Here is a 22,386-nt window from a genome sequence, read left to right on the forward strand (position 1 = left end):
CTGAGGAGACCTTTCATGAAATGGACAGTGGTAGGATGTGTAAACACATGGATAGTGCCATCCGCAGTGGCGCAGAATTCCCCCAGGAGTAGAAGTTCATCACAGCACCCTGCCTGCGAAGCCAGGTTAGGACAGATAGAGTGGGACAAACAGGGATGCTGTAGAGGTCACAGACTGGGGTTCAGAATGGTTAGTAAGGGGAATAGATTAGGGTGTTGGCTCAGGAGCTAGTGGGGTGACAGCATTGAGCCAGGGGCTGAATAGGAATGGGGTGCAGGGCCACATGGGAATGGGACAAGTGGGGACAGGGACAGATGTGCCTGACTGAATGGGAAAGACTTGGGGTCAGCCAGGGTTAGCATGGGGGAGGCTACCCAACTCCCTAACAATTCCTCTGCTCCCCCTCCCCACCCAAAAAAACCTGTTCCATACTTCTCCAAACCATACCCAACAATCCACCAGGTTCACTGCAGGCTCCTTCCCTCTCACTCAGCTCCTCCATTACCTCTGACTCCCCCAAGCCTTTGGACTACTTCTGTCGGGTGCAGGAAATATGTTTCTGTATTGTAGTTTAAATGAATTACTCAAAGTTCTGTATTAATATGCCTAGTAAGGAATATATTTGTCAAAAAAAATTACCAGAATCTTTTCTTTTGTCTGTTTTGTTACAGACATACTTGCTGACAGGTATTTTGAAATAAATTACCAAAATAATTGAAACTAGTATGATTATATTGTGTTATTTTGACAAATAAAATATGCAGAATTTTGCAGAATTTAGAAGTATTGTGCGCAGAATTTTTAAAATTTTGGCACAGAATTTTTTATTGTTTTTGGTGCAGAATTCCCCCAAAAGCTATCCTGATGTATGGATCCCTGGGTGCTTGTACTGTGAATTTTTGGTGTGCACATACACAGCTATATTTATCTCATTGTGCTGGTAGTGCTAGTTCCCTGGTGTAATGACGACATTATGCTAGGAATATGAATCCTGAAAATAGTGTCCTGCTGTGATGGTCACTCTGGGCTGTTAATGTGAATCCTCCATTTTTGTTTGCAGTGTTCTTGTAGCCCTGTTGGTCCCAGGATATTAGAGAGACAAGGTGGATGAGGTAGTATCTTTATTAGACCAACTTCTGTTGGTGAAAGTTACAAGCTTTCAAGCCACACAGAGTTCTTCTTACTTCTGTTGGTGAGAGAGACAAGCTTCCGAGCTTACGCAGAGCTCTTCTTCAGATCTGTAAGCTTAAAGGCTTGTCTCTATCACCAACAGAAGCTGGTCCAATAAAAGATATTACCTCACCCACCTTACCTCTCTAATGTGAATCCTGTCATTATGGCCCTGTTGGGTGCATCCTAATATACTGAGAGTATGAATCTTGGCCACTAGAAGCAGTATGTAAATCTTGATGCTAGTAGCCTGCTGTTTAGATCTTACTCCACTCTGAGCCTGGGAGTTTTAATTTTGGCATGTGTATCATGATGCCAAATCATGAAGACAGTGGAATTTGGAAATAAGGTGAACACAGGGCCAGCCTTACGGGTGGGCGCTGTGGTCAAGAGGCAAGGAGTGGAGTGGACTTAGGGTATGAGGCCACAGAAGGGAGCTCACGGCAATGCAGAGGGAGGCAGTGGGATCCCAGGGAAATGCGGGGTGGGGGGAAAATTCCTCCCCCACTTTGGCCTTGTCCCCTCCCCCACTTTTACAAAGGTTCCAGCATCTTTGCCAAGCCTTCCCCTCTCAATAAATTTCCAAATAGGTCTCCAGATGCATCCACAAATGCTACACCTTATCCAGCATACTGTTGCCTGATAGGGTCACAGCACACTCTACACAAGACCAAGCAGCCACATCGACCTGCCTAGCGGACATCTCATGGCAAGACATCTGTCATGCAGCAATGTGGCACTCCATACACACGTTCACGTCGCACTATGCCATCGCCCAGGCAACAACAGCAGACCATGTCAGGCTACATTTCATTCCTCTCACATCCTTGGACCCACTTCCATGCTGCTCACTGCTCACCCACGTTTGGAATACATGTAGGAACCACCACTCTAAGAAGAGGAGGATGTTACACACCTGTAACTGGAGGTTCTTTGAGATGCTCAGTTGGTGAAAAAGAAGCATAAACTAGCTGCATCCCTCTCGCTCATGATTCTCTCAGCGCAGGAAAGTCATTAGGAGGTACAGAGCTGGCATACCCACCCTCCCTGAATCCCCCACTGCAGGGGGCATGTCAGGACAGGGGGATATATTCAACTGGCAATTAGTCTCTTGAGAACCATTACCAGCTAGTGCAAGAAAAAAACGCATGGGGGAAATGAAGGACCCATAACCAGTTCCCTGACAGCCACCATGCTCTGCTTTGATGAGCGTAAAGCAGAGAATCTGGCCTACATGTTATCCACTTAATGGACAAACTTGTCATTATAAAATCTAACAAAACCTTCCCTCCCTCCCACATTACTGACTATTTTGATTGGTAATTTCTTTCTTTAAAAAATTAAGAGAGTGAACCGTAAAGAAAAAGTTTTACAATTTCATAAGTTATTAGTCATCACATATTGCAAGACATCAACAATATTATGTAGCCTGGAAGATGCTCAGTCTCTAAAAGGTGTAGTTTTGGTTGCTTGGCAGTTTGATTTAAATCTACAGACCTCTCTTTCTGGTCACACTGATGTGTTATTTCCTCATTCTAGTCTGTTTAAAATACTTGGGGGTACTCATATGGAAATGATGAATATGTTCGTAGTTGTGTCCATCTTTGTAGGATCCAAACCTAAGAAAAAATAATTAACAAAGCAAAATCATTACAATGTAACAACAATGAATTAACCCATGCAATTAAATCACAAAATTTTATAGTGTAATTAACATTTAATCTGAACTATTGTTTTTAAACTAGGCTTCATTTTAAAGTAGACTTGTTGAGAATACATTTTTTTTTTTAAGTAAAGATGGGAGAAAAAAAGCAAGAATGTCCGAAAGGCAAATTACACAGAATGACAGGTCTGAAGCAAAAATAGAAAGTTCTATTTAGGAAAATAAAAAGTTTAGTCTATTACAGCAATATGTAGCAAAATAGACAAAAGTCTATTTGTATCAGAATCAGCAGCTACAACCTGGTAAAGTAAATAATAATTACCTATATGCTCTAGTTATGAAGGAGTGAGTATAACAAACACATTTAAATATGCAGCATAAATGATTACATGACGGCCCAATGCGATGGATATTCCATAAATTGAACTTCAGTTGAATAAGAGTTGCACAGATGCAGTGAAATCCTGGCCCCACTGAAATCAATGGGAGTTTTGCCGTTGACTTTAATGAAGACAGGATTTCACCTGTGTAGTGCCTGAAGGCTCAGACACACTGTTTGTCCAGACTCCCTACTCTTAAAATTATGCCAAAAAGCTGTAAGCCCTTGATGAATGGAGAGAAGTATATTGCACATCACACTTAAACATGTAGCTTTTAATTACTGCTTGACTATTACTGAGGTTTTCTTTTACAAAAACATCAGCATTGTTTATTAACAATGCCAGCATTAGCTAGACATATAAAAACAACAGAAAATTTCCTTTTAAAAATTATAGCTAAAAGATAAAGCTTGTTCTTGGGAGCTGTCATTTTCCTGCTTTCAGGCAGGAGTAAAAGAAATTAGAACAGGAAGAAACTCATCTGCATTGAAATAAATGGACAAAGATCAGGACTTTGAATATGGATTTTAGGTAAGTTTCAACACATGGGACAGATTGCGGAAATCTTCAATCACATGCATAATCCAACTGACATCAATACCTAAAAAACAAATACTGAAATTTACCTCATGAAACTTAAGAACTTCTCCCACTGATTTCAGCGCAGAACAGATTTCCTTTTTATCCTTATTTCTCTTACTTCCTGTGTATTAGCAGGAAAACGGCACCATCTGCTCCAAAAACTCGTTTTCTGTAACTTGTTCTGTTATGACTACATACTATTTTAGACAGATGAAACATTTAGAAATCTGTATGTAGTGCCTGTTTCACATTTATATTGTATTTTATAAAGCACTATATAAAATGTCGCCCTGAGAGGTGCGGAGGAACATGCAACTCACATTGACTTTAAAAGGAGTCACGAATTAATCCACACGTCACCAATGTGAGGTAGGTATCTTCACTTCACAGAGCTGTACACTGGGGTACAGAAAGGCTAAATAACTCAAGGCATATGGCAAATCAGTGGAAGAAATTAATTAGAAATAAGGGGGTCTGGCCTCCTAATCTTGTGCTCAGTCCAGCAGGCCATGTTGCCTCCCCTGTTATATTTATAAAGCCCAGTTTTGTTCCTGTGCCTGAAAGCCCCCCTGTATTCCCCCCGTACACTACTGTAATAATCTTTGTATAAAATATGCCTTGTTAGATATAATTTGAAAACTAATAACTTGCTGGTCAATAATATCATGGTAAAATGTGTGCAGCAACATTAAATGCAAAGTTTTGAAATCCCCCTGCATGATGTTCTTAGCACATGTTCAAAATCACACAGACCTACCCAGACAGAAGTATCCTGGATGAAATGTGTATTTACCTCAATTTACATATAAATAGTAAACAGCGTCCTTGAGACAGTAGGGGGAGGAGATGGCAGGAGACAGAGTAAACTTATGTTTCAGAAAACGCAGGTGAGAAGAAAGAACATGGAGTCTCCCTCACCAGACTCCAGATCATTTCTTTACTCTTTGAATAAACCATTCTTTGAGGGGTAACTCTCAGAAGAATCCACTTCAAGGGTTAACTGAACTATAAAAGAAAGAGGGAAGAAAACCCAAGGGATCCGTCTCTCTCTCTCCCCTAAGAAGACAAAGGAACCAGCCCTTTGACTTTGCGGGGTGACCCTGACCAGAGAATTTGGTCAGCCGCATGCCTGGAAACATATGGTAAGGATTTTACCTTGAACCAAGTCTAGCGTGTTTAAGTTTTAGCTACTAGAAAGGGTTTTATCTTTAAACCATTTCTAACTTTAATACCTTATACTTATACTCACTTAACATCTCTCTTTGTAGTTAAATAAACTTCTTGTATTTTTAATCTAATCCAATGTTATGTTTAAACTGAACTGTTTGGTAACTCCAGTTAAAGTAGCAAACTGTTGAATACAGGGGGAACAGACCTTTAATAACTTAATTGTCCAGGAGAGAGTAGGACAATGCAGAATACAGATTTTATGGAAATTTGGGATGGGGAGTGTGTTAGGGTCATCCTGAAAGGCTGGTGGAAGCCAGAGAGTGACTGGAACATTGCCGACGGGCTGCTGGGGTCCGAGCTGCTGAACCAGGGTTGCAGCTACAATCAGACACTCAGGGTGTAACATGCTGTTAGGCTGTTTGTGAGTGGCCCTGGTTGGGAGCTACAACAGTAAAGCACTGTCAGGCACCCAAGGTTGCAGAACAGGCAGTGAAACCCCTCACTGGTCTGGAATACACCCTGGAATGTGACAGTTCCTCAAGTTTTCCGTTTTTGGTAATACAAATAAATAAATAATGATCATCTTCAAATATTTTTCTTATACGCTGACCTTGGGTTGAAATGGATGTCCTCAGGAACTTGGCCGGGGTCAATGATGATTTTGTCATTGTCAACGTAACTATCCAAGTCATCTGGGATCCTAAATTTGGCCATCTGAACTTCTGAATCACTCAGGCCAGCATGAGAAATGCGGACATAACCCAACCTATCACATCCAAACACAGAATTACTTTGAAGAAATAGCTCAAAGTCAGATCATCACATTTTTAAATCAGTGTCTTTAATAGTTATTTTAACCCACTAATATAATTCTTTTCAATTCTATAGAACCTTTCATCCAAAGATCTCAAAGCACTCTACAACATAAGCCTCAAAACACAATTTTGCACATGGAAAAACTGAGAAACAGTGTAAGTGCCTGAGATCACACAGCAAATCAGATGTAGGACCAGGAATATTATTTAGAAAGCATTATGTTGTAGTTTACAATCATTAGAATATATTGGTATGTCTCAACAACTTTTTTCAATTAAATCATTTTGAAAGTTTCCAATTAACATTCAGGGAAAATGAGCGAACTTAAAATACAGGCGTAATAATAAAAGTTGTGTTATAAATGGCATCTCACTCAATACAGCTTTTCTCTGTGTGTATTCAGTCTCCTTATGGACAATATAGTTTACTACTTTTTATTCTTGTTAACACTGCAGACTCTACACTGCTATGTTAGAGTGAGCTGGAGTCTATTCTGGCTCATGAATCACCAACAGAATTATTTACTAGAGGCTCAATCCTGCAAGGTGCTAAGCATCCAGCCCTGGTCCAGCAAAGCACTTAGCATGTGGTTAACTTTAAGCACGAGTATTTTCACTGATGTCAGTGCAAAGCTTTGCTGGACAGGGGCCAGAGTGCCCTACACCTCACAAGATCAAGCCCCAGGATGATATTTCAGAATTTGTATCACTGGTGGTGATGAGTGAGCAAGAATTCCAGGATGAGATTGCCAAGCTGGGATTTAGGAAAATAGTCTTTACGTATTAACCAAGCAGATTTGACCTGAAGTCTTAGAAACACAAAGATGGAGCCCCATGATGTCATTTTTACAGAGTAACTTTACAAAGTAGAATCACACTAAGTCTGACATCCACTTATCAGGTTCCATATTACTTCATGTTATACCTGACTGCCTGCATGTAATTTAGTAGTTTGCCTTCAGCCAGTCAGAAAGTTTGATGTAAATTAAAGACAAGAACTAAGCTCTTCCATTCAGAGGAGTTATACAGGCTTCTGTCATGAGATCTAAAAGTGATAATGGTAACATATCTAAAACGAGTAAATTATCCATTTTGACATACCGTATTAGTCCATGATACATGATATAATCACACCACCTGTCATTATCCTTACTGTCAATATCCTATGGGGGAAAAATAAAGCAAACATGACAAGGTTTCTTCAAAGATGGACCTCAAGTCAGGGCATGTCTACACTAGGGGCACTACAGCTGCTTCCTACACTGACAATGCAGATGCTTCCTACATTGACAGAAGGTGTTTTTTCCATCAATGTAGGTAGTCCAAGATCCTGAGCAGCACTAGCTAGGTCGACAGAAGAATTCTTCCATCAATCTACCTGCATCTACACTGGGGGTTAGGTAGACTTAATTACAGTGCTCAAGGGTATAAATTTTTCACACCCCTGAGCAACATAGCTAGGTTGATCGAAATTTTAAATGTAGACCAGGCCTCAGTAACAGAATCTGCATGTGGACACAGAACAAGGAAATGATTTGCTTGAGATGTAGTCAAAAGTTGCAAAGGAAACAGAATCCTGATGTTAGATCCAGGCAGGTAAGTAAAGGAAGACTGATTTTTTTAAAGGTATTTTATTTCTAAAATAATAGTTCGTAACAGGTAATTGAAAAATGGAACAGATTTTAAAACAAGTTGTTTTTTAAAAGGTATGTGTATTTTTAACCCTATAATCTATGTAGGTTACTCATTTGGAATATTAAATTCATCTTTTCTAAATTAGTTAATTGTTATAGTTAGTAGTAGTTCTATATTACCTTAACATTACCATTTTCAATTACTTCTATGTAATCTCTGGATCCAGGAGCTGAAGTGATATATCCTAGAAACACAAGCTGTCGCGAGCTATTCTTCAAGAGGTTTGAAATAGCAATAGCCTGGAGCTTCCTGTCCAAGTCATCTCTGAAAGAAGTGGGAAACAATTACAAAAACATTTTTTAAAGGATCAGAAAAGATTCTCACTGATACAAACACAGAAAACCATGGGTTATGCAGTGGAAAACAGTGTGTGAAAGTTTACAAAAATAGGATGCTTTTTAAACTTTTGAAATGTTTGACCTCTGGTGCAAATTAGCTGCAAATAAGAGCTTCTTTCTCCTCAACGCACTCCATGAATAGCTTGTTTTTATACTGAGCTCTAATCACCATGAATTTCTCATCTGAGTATCTTCTGCAGTTAAGACTTTGGGTCTGTCTAAATTATAAGTTTAACTGTGCCAGCATATAACTGTGTGGCACATTTTGGAACATCCACATTCTAACTTGACCTTTTAATTGTACTATGGACGGGACAACCAGATCCTAGCATTGCATTACAGAATGATGCTAAAGCCTAGATAATGTAACAATTTCTCTAACACCATTCAAAAACGGTGTCCCACAAATACTACCAACAAAAATGGTGCTGGAACATGTACTGATTTAACAAAATTGATTTAAAGACTGATTTTAATTTAACTAATGCAGGTTGTTTGCATAGACAACACCAGAAAATCATTATTTTCCTGTATGCTTGTATTGTAGAGCCTTGCATTGGTACTGCTGGACAGATTCAGGTCAAAAGGCTTTATGCCAGAATATACCTTCCCAGTGCTCTTCTTGTATTTACTGAATTTCTAAATATACCTTCCCAGTTCTCTTACTGTATTTACTGGGTTTCTAAATGACTCCAATAAAAGTATCACTGATCCAAGTAGTGTAGTTGGTTTGCTTCCTCCTACAGCTAATACACACTTAACACAAGCCAAACAAAAAAGACCTCCACTGATATAATCCCAATTTTTTAAAAATAATCCTTTATTAATTTAAAAGTTATGGTTTCTGATTACTGTTCCCCACTTTCAAAAGCATCAATAAAATTATATTTTTAATTAACCGATTATAAAGCCTCCATTATGAATATGAATTCTCATAATTAGTCTCAAAACACAATTTACTTTGCACCTGCTTCCTTAGCAAGCTGACAATAGCACTATAAACTGATAAACAGAGCAATGCTTGATATGGGATGATCTTGTGCCCCTTCTCCAAAGGATCTGGTGCTTGGGTGGGTTGAAAAAGCAAGTTCCTCCCTCAAAGGAGGCTTTTGGCTTCCGAGACTTTTAGTTGCACTCAGGTCATGTTTTCAAACCTTTCTTTGTATCCATGAAGGCTAGAATTTTTTTTCCTTAAGTGAAAGCTGAGATCCCAATAATCACTTGACTCCTGGAGCTAGGGCTTTTAAGAAAAAAATCCATCAACTATCACAAGACTTGAGCAATTTGCAAGAATTGGTAACACTAGTATTCTCCCCTAAACACGTGGAAAGCTGGGCTGGAGGCTTTAGGTCACTAGAGGAACACTGCTGAAGGGCAGGGCAGAATGGCCAGGGAGGAACACTGCTGGAGGGAACTGTAGGCTGGTCAGTAGGTAGGAATGCTGGCACTAAGCACTGAGCTCCTGCCATTCCCCATGCACAGCTACCAGGTGGGCTGCTTGTTTCTATTCTTTTTCAATTCAAATGAACCGGCCTCCAGAAGGTGTTTCCCGGGCCCAGAAACAGTGCTCAACCATGTCAAGGTGATGATGACAGTTGCCAGCAATTGCAAATTGCTCCACTCTATGTCTTCCATCAGGGCTGCTTGCATGGCAATGTTCTGCACAGCAGCTCCTGTATCGGCTGTGTAAATACTGCAGGATAAGGCATGAGGTGCTTGTAATGCTCACAACAGTGTACAGCTGAGCGGGGTCCATGCTTATCGTGCTATGGTGTCCGCGTAGGTACGAGGTAAGCGCATCATGGGAGGCTAATGCCATGTTCCCATAACCACCCGTATCAGCGTATTGGTTCCATAAGGCATTGTAAGCCCAAGCCAAAATTCCACTCATCTATGTGCACTGTGGGATAGCTACCCACCGTGCAGTGCCCAGTGAGTCAATACAAGCCCTGCTAGTGAGGATGCACTCTGCCGACACAATGAGCGTAGTGTGGACACGCAAGATCAATTTGCTTAAATCGGAGGCTCGATGTTGCCTTAGCTTTCTAGTGTAGTCATAGACTGAGAGAAACACAGGTGCTTCCCCCTCTCCATGGCCAGTTCCTCCCACTCCCTTCTTGTTGGGATGTGCTTCTCCTCCCTTCTCTGCTACCCTGACAGCCAGATTCTTTGGGGGTGAGGACACAAAGTTGGATAGAAAAATGGAAGTGACTGGGTTGCCTGCTTTAAGCTGTCTTTTAGAGGCCAAATTGGGAGCCGTTTCAGACCAATTCAGTTTAATTAGTAAGACGGTTTCCAAGAAATACAGCTAACTGGGAATGAAGCTTTTGAGGTGGGAAAGGGGTGAGGGGGAACTTAATGGGTGGGCAGAAGGAAGCAAACCGATCATTTTAAACTACCTCCCACATGCCTCTGGATCCTGGCCATTCTTTAAACAGGTGGTTATGGCCAGACACTTTCAACTTGCTTTCTAACATGATTATAATAATTAGGGAGTTTATGGAACTGCCACCAGTAATTGCTTGCTGCTCCAGTACAACTCACATTTTCTGTGCTCTTATCCTGTGATCTCCTCAGGACAGAATCCTGTTTTAAGCATGGCCCGTTCATTAGTTTAAAGTGCCAAGTACACCTTACAGCACTATTGTTAGGGGGCTTATTCCTTCACCCACTTACTTCCCTGGTCCTTCTCGCATGAACAGAGAGCAACAATACCCGAAGTCCAAAGGTGCAAACAATTCGATGTTTATTGGGGTGAACTTCCAGCAAGCATGATTCCAGTTTCCTTCCTTAGTATCCTCCTTCCCAGCTCTGACACCCCAGAGCCTTACACCTGTGTCCCTGTTCCCATTCCTGCCCTTAGCAAAACATGATTCCAACTTCCTTACTCCCATTCCCTGTTCCCATCTCCCTCACCCACATGCCCATGCCCACCCCCACCCACACCCAGTCACTTCCTCATTGACTTCAGATTATATAGTAAAACTTGAGTTCTGCTTAGCTATACCTTAACCAATCATTTTCCTGAAATTTAACTAACCAATCCTAACATATTGTAACATGATTATGTAACCAATTATATCCCACCACCTTAATTAATTTACACCCAGCAAAATTAATTATACAGCAGACAGGAACAATCACAGAACCAGACAGAGATTATACAGACAAACAATAGCAAAGTGGGAACTACAATGACAAGACAACACAGAAGTGAGGATTTCACATCCCAGCTATTGATAAGTGAGTTCTTGCCAGACAGGATGCTATCAAACTAAGTTTCCTTTTACATTTTCTAGGCTCTTCCCTTTCTCTGGAGGTGATAGGAACTATCAGGACAGGATTGTATTCCTAACAGCCCAATAGCACCTTATTTCAGTGTGACTCGTTTGGAATGTGAGGAGGTGACCGGTCGCTTCCCAGCTTATGGCTGCCTCTGCTGCTTAGCCAAAGGCCTTAGCCTAAGAACAGGGCCTCAGACTGTCACAGTAAGAGAAGGCCCTTACACCAGCAGACAGTGATTTTGATTCTTTCTTTTATACCTCTGGAACTAGCCAAGTGATAAGAATATACCTAAATTCTTAGAGTATAGGCCTTTACAGACAGGCCTGAATATCTATATCCTAACAACTATGAATAACGTCTAAACACAGAGTAAACTGGAAGCTGCTTAGCTGTTTCTTCTAGGTTTTATGCCAAAGGCCCCCAAACTGGAAAAATTTTGGGGGGGGAGAGGGGGAAGAACAGCTGGGACCTGGGACAGCTCCCATGGGGGGCGGGGAGGGAGCACCACCTAGCTCTGCTCCTGGCCCTGACCTCACTAACAAACTCCAGCTGTTTTCAGAAGCTTTTTTGCATATTATATTCCTTAACTGAATGTATAGTTATCTCTGCATAAGCTACAGTAATTAAAAGATAAATCCCTAAATCTAATAATTGGGATCTTAATATTAGATACTGTGGAGAATAAAGCAAAATGAGTTATAGCGACTTAAAAGATTCACAAAACCTGCCCAACTATTAACATACATTACACAGCCATAACCAAGACATTCCAGGAAAGATTGAGAAAAGCAATATATTTGTTAATCCCTTCAAGCTTTTGATTTATCAGCGCAGTTCTTCATTTCAGAAGCGGGAAGTCACATTTCACACCTCCAGTTTTAGCTGTCCAGTAAAGGTACTGAACTTGTTTTTTTCTTGCTGTTTATGCAACGTGTCTTAGAAGTCTCAGAATTGCTCTCTTTCGGTGCAGAGGGGAAAAAAAGAACACCCTACACTTAGGCCCTATAACTTCTTACCAAGCCACAATTTATGCCATCTACCTGCCACAAATTATGCCAGTCTACCCTCCCTGATGGAACATAATGGAACTCTACTGAGAGGGAGGAGGCTGAGGTGAGGGGGGAGGAATTCGATATAGTTTCAAAGCCAATCTTGACTCTGTAGACGAGAGGTGGGCAAACTACGGCCTGTGGGCCACATCCGACCGGCAGGATCGTCCTGCCCAGCCCTTGAGCTCCCAGTCGGGGAGGCTAGCCCCCCTCCCCAACAGCCATGCCGCCGCGTGGGCAGCGCTCTGGCCTGCCACTCCTACTGGGCAGCGTGGAGAGTGCAGCTGCCTCTGGCTGGGTTGCGCAGCTTCAAGCTCCTGCTGCTGGTAAGGGGGCGGGGAGCAAGGAGTCCTGGGGGACAGTCAGAGAGCAGGGGCGATTGGATGGGGCAGAGGTTCTGTGGGGGCGGTCAGGGGATGGGGAACAGGGAGGGTTAGGAGTGGCAGTCCCGGGGGGCCTGTCAGGGGGCAGGGGTGTGGCTAGGGATTGGGAGGAGCAGTCAGGGGACAGGGAGCAGGGGGGTTGAATAAGGGGGTGGGATCCCGGGGGGCAGTTAGGGGCGGTGGGTCCTGGGACGTGGCGGTCAGGGACGAGGAGCAGAGGGCGGTTGGATTTATTCTTTTACATAGAGACTGTCCGGTTTGGCCAATGTACATGGCAGAGGAGCATTGCTGGCACATGATGGCATACATCACATTGGTAGATGTGCATGTGAACGAGCCTCTGATAGTGTGGCTGATGTGATTAGGCTCTATGATGGTGTTCCCTGAATAGATATGTGGACACAGTTGGCATCATGTGCCAGCAATGCCCCTCTGCCATGTACATTGGCCAAACCAGACAGTCTCTACGTAAAAGAATAAATGGACACAAATCAGACATCAAGAATTATAACATTCAAAAACCAGTCGGAGAACACTTCAATCTCTCTGGTCACTCGATTACAGACATAAAAGTCGCAATTCTTCAACAAAAAAACTTCAGAAACAGACTCCAATGAGAGACTGCTGAATTGGAATTAATTTGCAAACTGGACACCAATACATTAGGCTTGAATAAAGACTGTGAGTGGATGTGTCATTACACAAAGTAAAACTATTTTCCCATGTTTATTTTCCTCCCCTACCGTTCCTCACATGTTCTTGTCAACTGCTGGAAATGGCCCACCCTTGATTATTACTACCAAAGGTTTTTTTCTCTCCTGCTGGTAATAGCTCACCTTACCTGATCACTCTTGTTACAGTGTGTATGGTAACACCCATTGTTTCATGTTCTCTGTGTATATAAAATCTCCCCACTGTATTTTCCACTGCATGCATCTGATGAAGTGAGCTGTAGCTCACAAAAGCTTATGCTCAAATAAATTTGTTAGTCTCTAAGGTGCCACAAGTACTCTTTTTCTTTTTGCAGAATAACACGGCTGCTACTCTGAAACAATTTATATTGTACTTACGCCTGAATCCCAAACTCCCCAAGGACAGAACATACTGAAGAGAAACACCAGCTAGCTATAGTGTTTGGAGCACGGCTCTTCTCAGTCTAGCCAGACTACAAACCAGTAGTAATTCCCTTCATTCTGCTGCAGGGTAGAAGAATCTGGAGGGCAGACTTTGAAGATTGGCCTTTTCTAAACTGGCATCTTCTTTGCTGCATGCTGTAGCTAGGAACTTGGCATACACTGTTCTCAAAGTCTGCTGTCCAGCTTCCCTGATTTTACCAAGGTTTTGAGTGTCCCTCATCCACCTTTGGAAAAATAAGGGCTGTATTGTACATTAAGTTGCTAAGAACTTTTATAATTAAAGCTTGTCACATTTTAATTAATATTTTTAAAAATCCGTGTCTTTCCGCACCATCTGTTTCCAGAGATAACTCACCCCGACACGTGATCCCTTGTGCTTGGACCAAAATTGGTGTAAAAAACCAGTTTTTCTCCTAACCACATGGTTGGATCAATGTTCCCAATGAATGGCTTAGAGGTATCACTCTCCAGAATGGTAATAAAATCTGCACCTGGGAGACAAATTTTTGAAAAACTATAACTATCAAAAAGACCGAAAGTTATTCTTCTGATCACACAGAATGGATGCAGCTCCCTCTAGCACCAGTCAGTGCCAATTCTACATTGACCAGAGATTGGTCCATCCACTGGTTATGTATGCTGTTTCTGAAGTGCTCCCAGGCCTTCCTAACCTAAGACCCCTCAGTATGGACCCCTTACACCAATAATTCAGCCCATTCCACAAAAGTGTTTGTTAATAGTGTACCTGAAGTCTCTCCTGCACCCCCACAAGATAGAATTGCAGCCTTACTTCAAGAACACTTTTAGAGCGATTTATTTACTACAATAAAAATACGAGTGAAGGACTTGGTGGCTCAGAGGATTTGAATGGGACACAGAACTCTTCCTTTCTAGGGATCAGCTCAAATGCAGCTCACACAGGTAATGATTGAAATGGATATTATTTGATGACTGTTGATCTACGTAAAGTAAGCTAGTCTGGGTCCCCTTCAGAACAGGCAAGTGTTCACTTCACAAAAACTCACCTTCACGTTCGGCACTTTTATTGGCTGTCTCATCAGAGACAAGAAATGAATGAGCACAGCAAATGAGCTGCTCACTCACCATTAGAAATGTCCCCTTAAGGTCAAGGTTGAGGCATGTTGATAGCTGACAATGTGGGAGAAGTTTTCTCTTCCCTAGACATGATGTTTTTATTCTATCATTCTCATAAAAATCAGGTAATTTTAATCAGAAACAAAGCAATGCTTGCTCCTTTCTCAAAGGGTGGAATCTCAAATTGCTACACCTCAATTATTAGTGAATTTATGAATTTCTTAGAAAGCCATGCAATATTTGTATAAAACATAGAATTCTGTAATTTTATATTAAACCTATGTCACCAGTAGATAGAGATGTAGATTTCTTAATCTAAGGTTTGTCTTGAAATTTCTTACTACAGTTTTTGACTTCTGAATTGCTTCTTTTGGAAATAAACATTTCATTAGCACAAAGAAACTTTCAAAGGAAAATAAGTAAATTACTGATCCTGTCATTTGTGCTTTTGGTTCATGAAGGCTTCAGTTGATGGGTTTTAATGTGCATGATAAATAATACTTTCAATATATTTCTTATATAGATACTTTCAGGCTAAAAACATGGGCTACACTGTTCTATCTGAAGGGAAAAAAAACACTAAGAGGACAGAGAGTAGCCCAACTTTCAACTCCTGGAGTTCTGAATTGGTTTTTTTAGAGGGTGGGGGTTGCCTACTGAATGGGCCAAGGTGTCAGCTCCCTAAACACGAAACCATCAGGGCACTTGAGGAGGTCAGAGCCGTCTGTGCAGTAGTCCAGTGCCTCTCGTTGCTTCCTAACCCCCATGTCATACGTCAGCATGACATGCTGCGTCAGTGCCTGCAAAAACTGCTCATTGACATGGGGACAACCCCTGCTCAACTGGTTCCCTTAGTAGAAGGGGAACACACAAACCATAATGTTAACCCCAACATCACTCCTTCCTAATGCCCTTTGTGCACCTGCAGAGCAGCTTGTCTGAGAATAATGTTACAAAGCCTCCCACCACACTCCAGTGCCACCTGATTTTGGCCCCTTCCATTCATGAGAGCAGTAGGGACAATCCAGACACATACATAGTGCTAGAAAAGCAAATTTCCTTGCTCATATATGTTAAAAACAACACCTGAGAGTACAAAATCAAGTATATTTTAAAAAGAATTTCTCTCTCACACCACTATTTATAATGTTAACGTTATACATTTCTCAGCTTTTACAATGCAAATAGACGAGTTCATTTTTCAAGTTTATAATTCATAGCTAGCCATTTCATTTTCAGGTGCTCAAGAAATCCACAATGCTGCACTATTTTGCTTGCAGACATTGTAAGGGAATGTTTATTTTAAAATGGTTTCCATTGGAATTAAAAACAATGGAGAAGTTAAAAAAACAAACTAAATATGGAGCCAAGTTTATCCGAAACAGTCTTTAAACTTAAACTTTCTTTCAGTAAATGTACCAAATATTTTGCTTTGCAGTGTTGTTGTAGCCATGTTGGTCACAGGATATCAGAGAGACAAAGCGGGTGAGGTAATATCTTTAATTGGACCAACCTTTGTCGGGGAAAGAGACAAGCTTTTGAGGTTACAAAGAGCTCTACTTCAGGTCTGGGAAAGGTACATAGAATATCACAGCTACATACAAGGTGGAACAGATTGTTAAGCATAAGGAGCTCCACGTGTTGCAAGAGGCCATTCAAAGTGAAGTGCACAGTTAACACCTCTGCAGTCGTAGGACAAGAAAGGCTAGTGGGTTACAGAGTCATTCAATAAAGACAATCGATTTACAGCTCATTACAACTATTTTTTTTAGTGATTAACACAGTGATGAATTTAAGCTCTCAGGCTCATCTTTTGGAAGAATTGTGCAGGCTTCCTTTGTGCAGGTCAGATATGGAGTGACTGACTTGTGAAAAGTGGCCTCTTAGTCCTCATCCTCAAAGGAAACCTGCACATAGATTCATAGATATTAAGGTCAGAAGGGACCATTATGATCATCTAGTCTGACCTCCTGCACAATGCAGGCCACAGAATCTCACCCACCCAATCCTGCGATGAACCTCTCACCTATGTCTGAGCTATTAAGTCCTCAAATCATGGTTTAAAGACTTCAAGGAGCAGAGAATCCTCCAGCAAGTGACCCGTGCCCCATGCTACAGAGGAAGGCGAAAAACCCACAGGGCCTCTTCCAATCTGCCCTGGAGGAAAATTCCTTCCCGACCCCAAATATGGCGATCAGCTGAACCCTGAGCATATGGGCAAGATTCACCAGCCAGATACCCAGGAAAGAATTCTCTGTAGTAACTCAGATCCCACCCCATCGAACATCCCATCACAGGCCATTGGGCCTATTTACCATGAATATTTAAAGATCAATTAATTGCCAAAATTATATTATACCATCATACCATCTCCTACATAAACTTATCGAGTTTAATCTTAAAGCCAGATAGGAGCTTAAATTCATAACTTTGCTAGATATTAAAAAAAAATTGATTCAGTAAAGACACTGGATTTATGGCTCATTATAACAAACCTATCACCCACTAACCCTCCTTTGTCCTACAACAGCAGAGGTGTTAACTGCCCACTTCACCTTCAATATTTTGCTTACAGAAATATGTTTAGTCACTCCTCTCTATTACAAGAAAGAAAAAATCTGAGGTTGATTATTAAAAAGTTCTCTCCAGCCAGGAATTCCACTTAAAACCAGAGCGGATATCACTTCCTCTTACTTATTTGAAGCAAGTGGATTTTTAAGTGTATCACTGACATGATCATAATGGAACAGCTATAAACACAAAAGTTTAAATGAAACTATTTCATCCCAATGCTGTGAGGAACAGTCTTGTGCTAACAGGAGGATGGATTCAAAGACCCAGTAGGTTCTCTTCTTTCTAGCTCCTATGATTTCAGTTATATCCTACAAGGTGTAAAGGAGAAAAAATAAGGCTGACACAAAAAGGTACCTGTTTGATTAAGCAGAAATGCTGCATCTTCCAGGTTTGGCCATCCCTCATTGTCATATCCAAACCTGAAAGGTCAGATTGCAGCAGAGAAGTCTCTCATTGAAGGCTGGAAGAAAAGAGAATGAAGAATTAAAAACCTGGTAAATTCTATTATGTCTTTGAATCTAAGGTGCAATAAAACAGACCTAAGATTACACGTTTTAATTAGTACATGCTCCTAACACAGGTAAGTAGATCACAGAGGTCTGTAGGTATTATTAATAGCATATTATTTCCACAAATAGAGAAAATCAGGAAGTCATGACATTTAAAATGTACCCACACAAATAAGGTAGGCAAATGAATAAGAAGGGGGGAGGGGTTACTCTCTCCCAATTCATGATGTGTCGTAAACCTGGATAAATACCACAAAAAAAGTTACCGACAGACATTCACTCACATTTTAGTGTATTTGCATAACCTTTATTCACACCCTTTTTTGTATTTGCCATCTGTAAATATTCTAATGAAAACTAGTAAGAATAGTTGTCATAAAAGCAAGTTTTGAGTAAATATTTCAGAATAGTCATAGAAAGTTAATTTCTAATTCATAATTGCAATTATTCACACCAGAAACTTGATTTTATAACATTCATCCAATCATGGAACAAAAACATGTCATGTAATGTGTTCAATCAAAACAGCTCTAATTTAAAACTGAACCTATTGAATACTCAAAGCAAAACTAACATTTGTAAGTAAACTGCATGCTGAAATATGTTAGCATAAAACAATCTCTCTCACCTGAAGCTGTCATCGCAACACCCAGCTCTTTGGCCAGATAGGAAGCTCGGATCCCACCCACCCGCCCCCTTTTAAAAAAAAAAAATCAAATCTCCTTAATGAATCAAGAAGGGATGCTTCTAATTCAGAATAGCTTGTCAGAAAGGCTCCATTCAGAGTGACATAGTAACAAGGTGGTTTGTCCCATTAAGAGTCAGAGGACCTGGGGCCAGCAAGTCCTGTTCAGTTATCAGACGCAGCTGGGAAGGGATCAGGTGATTCCTATAAGAGCTTAAGGGGGGGCTGCAGGAAGCAGGGTGGCTCCTGTGTTCTGAATAGAGTACAAGTGCAGCATTAGTCCTTCCTGGGCTGGGCAGACAACACAGCAGCCCTACAGTGACCAACCTGTTGTCACGTATCAGTGAATTTGTGGGGTAAGAGTCCCAGGGTCTTTTCAAAAGCTGGTTCTCCTTCATGGCAGCACAACAGGCCTGTCACTGTACCAGCTTCAGCTTAGATTTTCACTGTAGTTACCCTATACTGCTACACATACTATCAATGGAGCATTCCTCATTGCAACATCAGCCCAGTGACAAGTCATGGTTAAGACAGCATTTCAAACAAGAAGCATGTGACTGCTTTTCAGATCAAGGATTTAATTCCAGCTAATAAAGAACTTAATACCAACTCACCTGTTCCAGTTTTAAACAAAATGCTTGTTAGGTGGGTAAATCCTATAGTCTAATCAAAGCACTCCATTTCTGAACTGAAGACGGTAACCCTTATTCAGGACCAAGTGGAATAAAAATTTGGTACTGCTCACGAAGGGGGATGTATGAAGCTTGGAAATTAATCTGATGCAACGTCATACACACTTCAACACTGCTCAACTCAACAAAATTTGAACAGACTCTACTATGACTCAGCCAAGTTACAGGCACTGAGTTTAGAGTCTCCAACCTGCTGGGTACAAAACCACTTGCATGCATCACTATCACAAGTTCTTAGGTCATGAACACATGGGCAACTATTTGCATCAACATCAGTGAAGCAGGTGAACTCCCTCATTACCCCTTGAAATAAATTCTGTCCTGATTAAAGTACCTCTGCATCAGCCTACTTGAAAAAAAAAAAAGTGTACTCACACTTATATAATACAAGTTTTACTGCGGCACTGGAAAGATCGCTATCATTCCCCCAATCAGAGTGTGGAAGTCAGAACAACCATCCACATTCATCATCATGGAAGGAGGGCGGAAAGAGTAGAAAGACACTCTCTCAAGAAGAGGCCATTTGAACATCTTTTCCCAATCCTGGAGATGCCCCAAAACATCTTTACACCATAAAAGCCCTTGGGTTTACATTATATTGTAAATCCACACTTCACAGTCCATCGTGTTCTCACTTGTTCTCTCTTCCCACATCCTCCTCTTGCTGTGTCTAATTTTCCTTTCTTTTGCCCTATATTTTCTTTGCACCATTCCCTTTTTTCTACTTGTCTTTCTCCCCTCCTCAGTTTTACACCATACTAATAGTGTCACTATTCATTAGTCTCTGACAAGCACTTTGGAGGCAATTCTAACTTAATTTTAGTCTTCATTTTTCCCCACCCATTATTTTTTATTTGTATTACAGAAGCACTTACCAGTCCCAAGCAAGATCAGAGCCCCATTGTGACAGCTGTCAAATGTATTCATAGCAAGAGACAGTTGCTGCACCAAAACAACTGCAATTCAAAGAGACAAGGCAGACAAAGGGTGGGAGAAAGGAAGTATTATCCCGCATTTTTTTAAAAACAGACGGGGAAGTAAGGCACAGAGATTAAGTGATTTACCGAATGCCATACAAGAAGTCTGCAGCAAAGTCAGAAACTGAGACCAGATCTCCCAAAACCCAGTCCAGTGACTCAACCACATGACCATTTTCCTCTGTTCAATACATATTCATATACTGAGTGACTTATGGTTGCTGTGTATTGCTGGAAATATTTCTAAGGGATCATTTGCAGATGTTACAGTGTGTTTGAAAATATATTTTTTTGTTTAAAAAAATAAATATTACTCACCCGTTGGCCTAATTTCTTCTCATAAGCTTTATATTACAGTCCTAATCCTAGCAAACCCACACCAACAAACAGCCACAAGACTTGAAACAGAAAAAACACAGGAAATTAGTTGTGAGAGAGAAAAAGGGAAAGTGTGCAGAGTTAATTTCATGCTCTCAGTTAAACATGGAAGGGTATATTCTCTTCCTTGGGATTAATATTTAAGGAATGGGAGATACTGTCCGGTTATAGTTAAATCTCCACATATTTCAACAATAAGTGTAAGTATTTAGAAAGTACTGTACTGCCCATCAGTATACATGCAGATATTTTTAGAAGAAGAATCTATCTGCCTTTCATTCATGTCCTCCAAAACAAAGCAGAAACAGCAGGCTTCATGTAGCACTTTCCTTTGTATAGCAAAGGCTTTGTATAGCTAAAATTATCTCTTCTGAAGAACCTGTTACAGAAATTCATAAAGGCAAAAAGAAAAATGCTCTGTTTTTCCTGGCTCTGTTCCAAAAATCCTTTTGAAGAATGGAAATATTAATTTGTTAATATTATCTTGCCAAGCAAATAGCTATAGTTTACTTTAAAAAATCCCAGACCTCAGAAAGATGCAGTCCCTACCAAACCTCCATAGAAGCACTTTTCTAAATGTACAAATTGGCAGATTCTTGAAGAAGCACTAAAACCTTATAGAACGCAAATCATGGCTTTTCTGTTGCTTCCGAAGTCTGCCAAATCACAACAGTGGACAGGTAAGGACTCTCAGGGTTTGGCACTCATAACTCGTTGGTGATTAAATCACTTTGTGATTATTTCACATATACAAAGGCACATTAGGCCTACCAAAAAACTCAGGTAACTCTAGTCAATTCATTCATCAAATCCTTAAATAAACAATGATAAATTGACATATAATTAATTTTACATTAATATCAAACTTTTGTAAAACAACTTTACGGCACATTTAAGCAAACTTTACCATGAATAGTGGCAGGAAAAAAAAAAGACACATATTTACATGCCTTATAAAACACAAAGGTGTTTGAGGGAGAAACTGACCGAAGAGCAGTAAAGTTTGGGGAAGTAAAGCCAGAGGTCAGTGTTGCATTAAGTTATAATATCAGCTTGGTAGGACAAGGCTAGAAGCCAGTAGACAGGGTATTTTACTGTTCCACTCTTCTGAAGTTATAACAATGCTAATAGCTTTGTTTTGGGGGTGTTAAAATTCTCGATTTGACTATAAATATATTTTACTACTTATATGGCCCCACTACCACAGTTTCTGAGTCACAGTCTTTAATAATATTCACAACACCCATGAGGGGTAGGGAAGTACCATCATCTCTGTTTTGCAGATGGTGACGTGAGGCACAGAGAAGCTACGGGATTTGCCCAAGGTCATGCAGGTAGTGATAGGAAAGCAGGGACTTGAACACAGGCCTCCTACATCCTGACCTAATGCCCTAACCTCTAGACAACTTCTCTCTCTAATTCTCACTGTAACTGAAAAGCTATTATTGGACTACGTGACCCCAATTCTCAACTACATCTCAGATGTGCTTAGTTGTAGTGGAGAATGGCAGCCACAGGGAGCTGGCTGCAGCTCATTGATCCTCACCAACAGAAGTTACAGCAGTGAGGCTAATATGTCCAGTTGTGCCACTGGGGTGAACAGGGTAGCCAACACACAATTTTATTGAAAGTCTCATGATATTTGGTATTATTTTTACTTAAAGTCTCAGCTCATAGAACCATGTTATTTTGTGAGCTGCTATGAAACCCAACATCAGTATGATGGTGTTGGCAGCCTGACAGCTCCAGATTGGGTTTAGTGAAGTATACCAGATTCGGAGCACCAGTAGAAGAATCTTCCCTAGTATGA

General features: G+C 40.8%; 1 protein-coding gene across 1 annotated transcript; it reads right to left on the reverse strand.

The window, feature by feature from the left end:
* Window positions 1–2,614: 2,614 nt before the first annotated feature.
* CWH43 (cell wall biogenesis 43 C-terminal homolog) lies at window positions 2,615–20,859 on the reverse strand. Its single transcript, XM_077816166.1, is given in 8 exon segments — window positions 2,615–2,789; window positions 5,576–5,731; window positions 6,882–6,943; window positions 7,595–7,739; window positions 14,022–14,157; window positions 17,690–17,795; window positions 20,517–20,596; window positions 20,796–20,859. Coding segments are annotated over 8 exon segments (846 nt in total). The 3' UTR covers window positions 2,615–2,692.
* Window positions 20,860–22,386: the final 1,527 nt, after the last annotated feature.

This window comes from Eretmochelys imbricata, chromosome 4 (genome assembly GCF_965152235.1).
Source record: "Eretmochelys imbricata isolate rEreImb1 chromosome 4, rEreImb1.hap1, whole genome shotgun sequence".
Lineage (NCBI taxonomy): Eukaryota > Metazoa > Chordata > Testudines > Cheloniidae > Eretmochelys > Eretmochelys imbricata.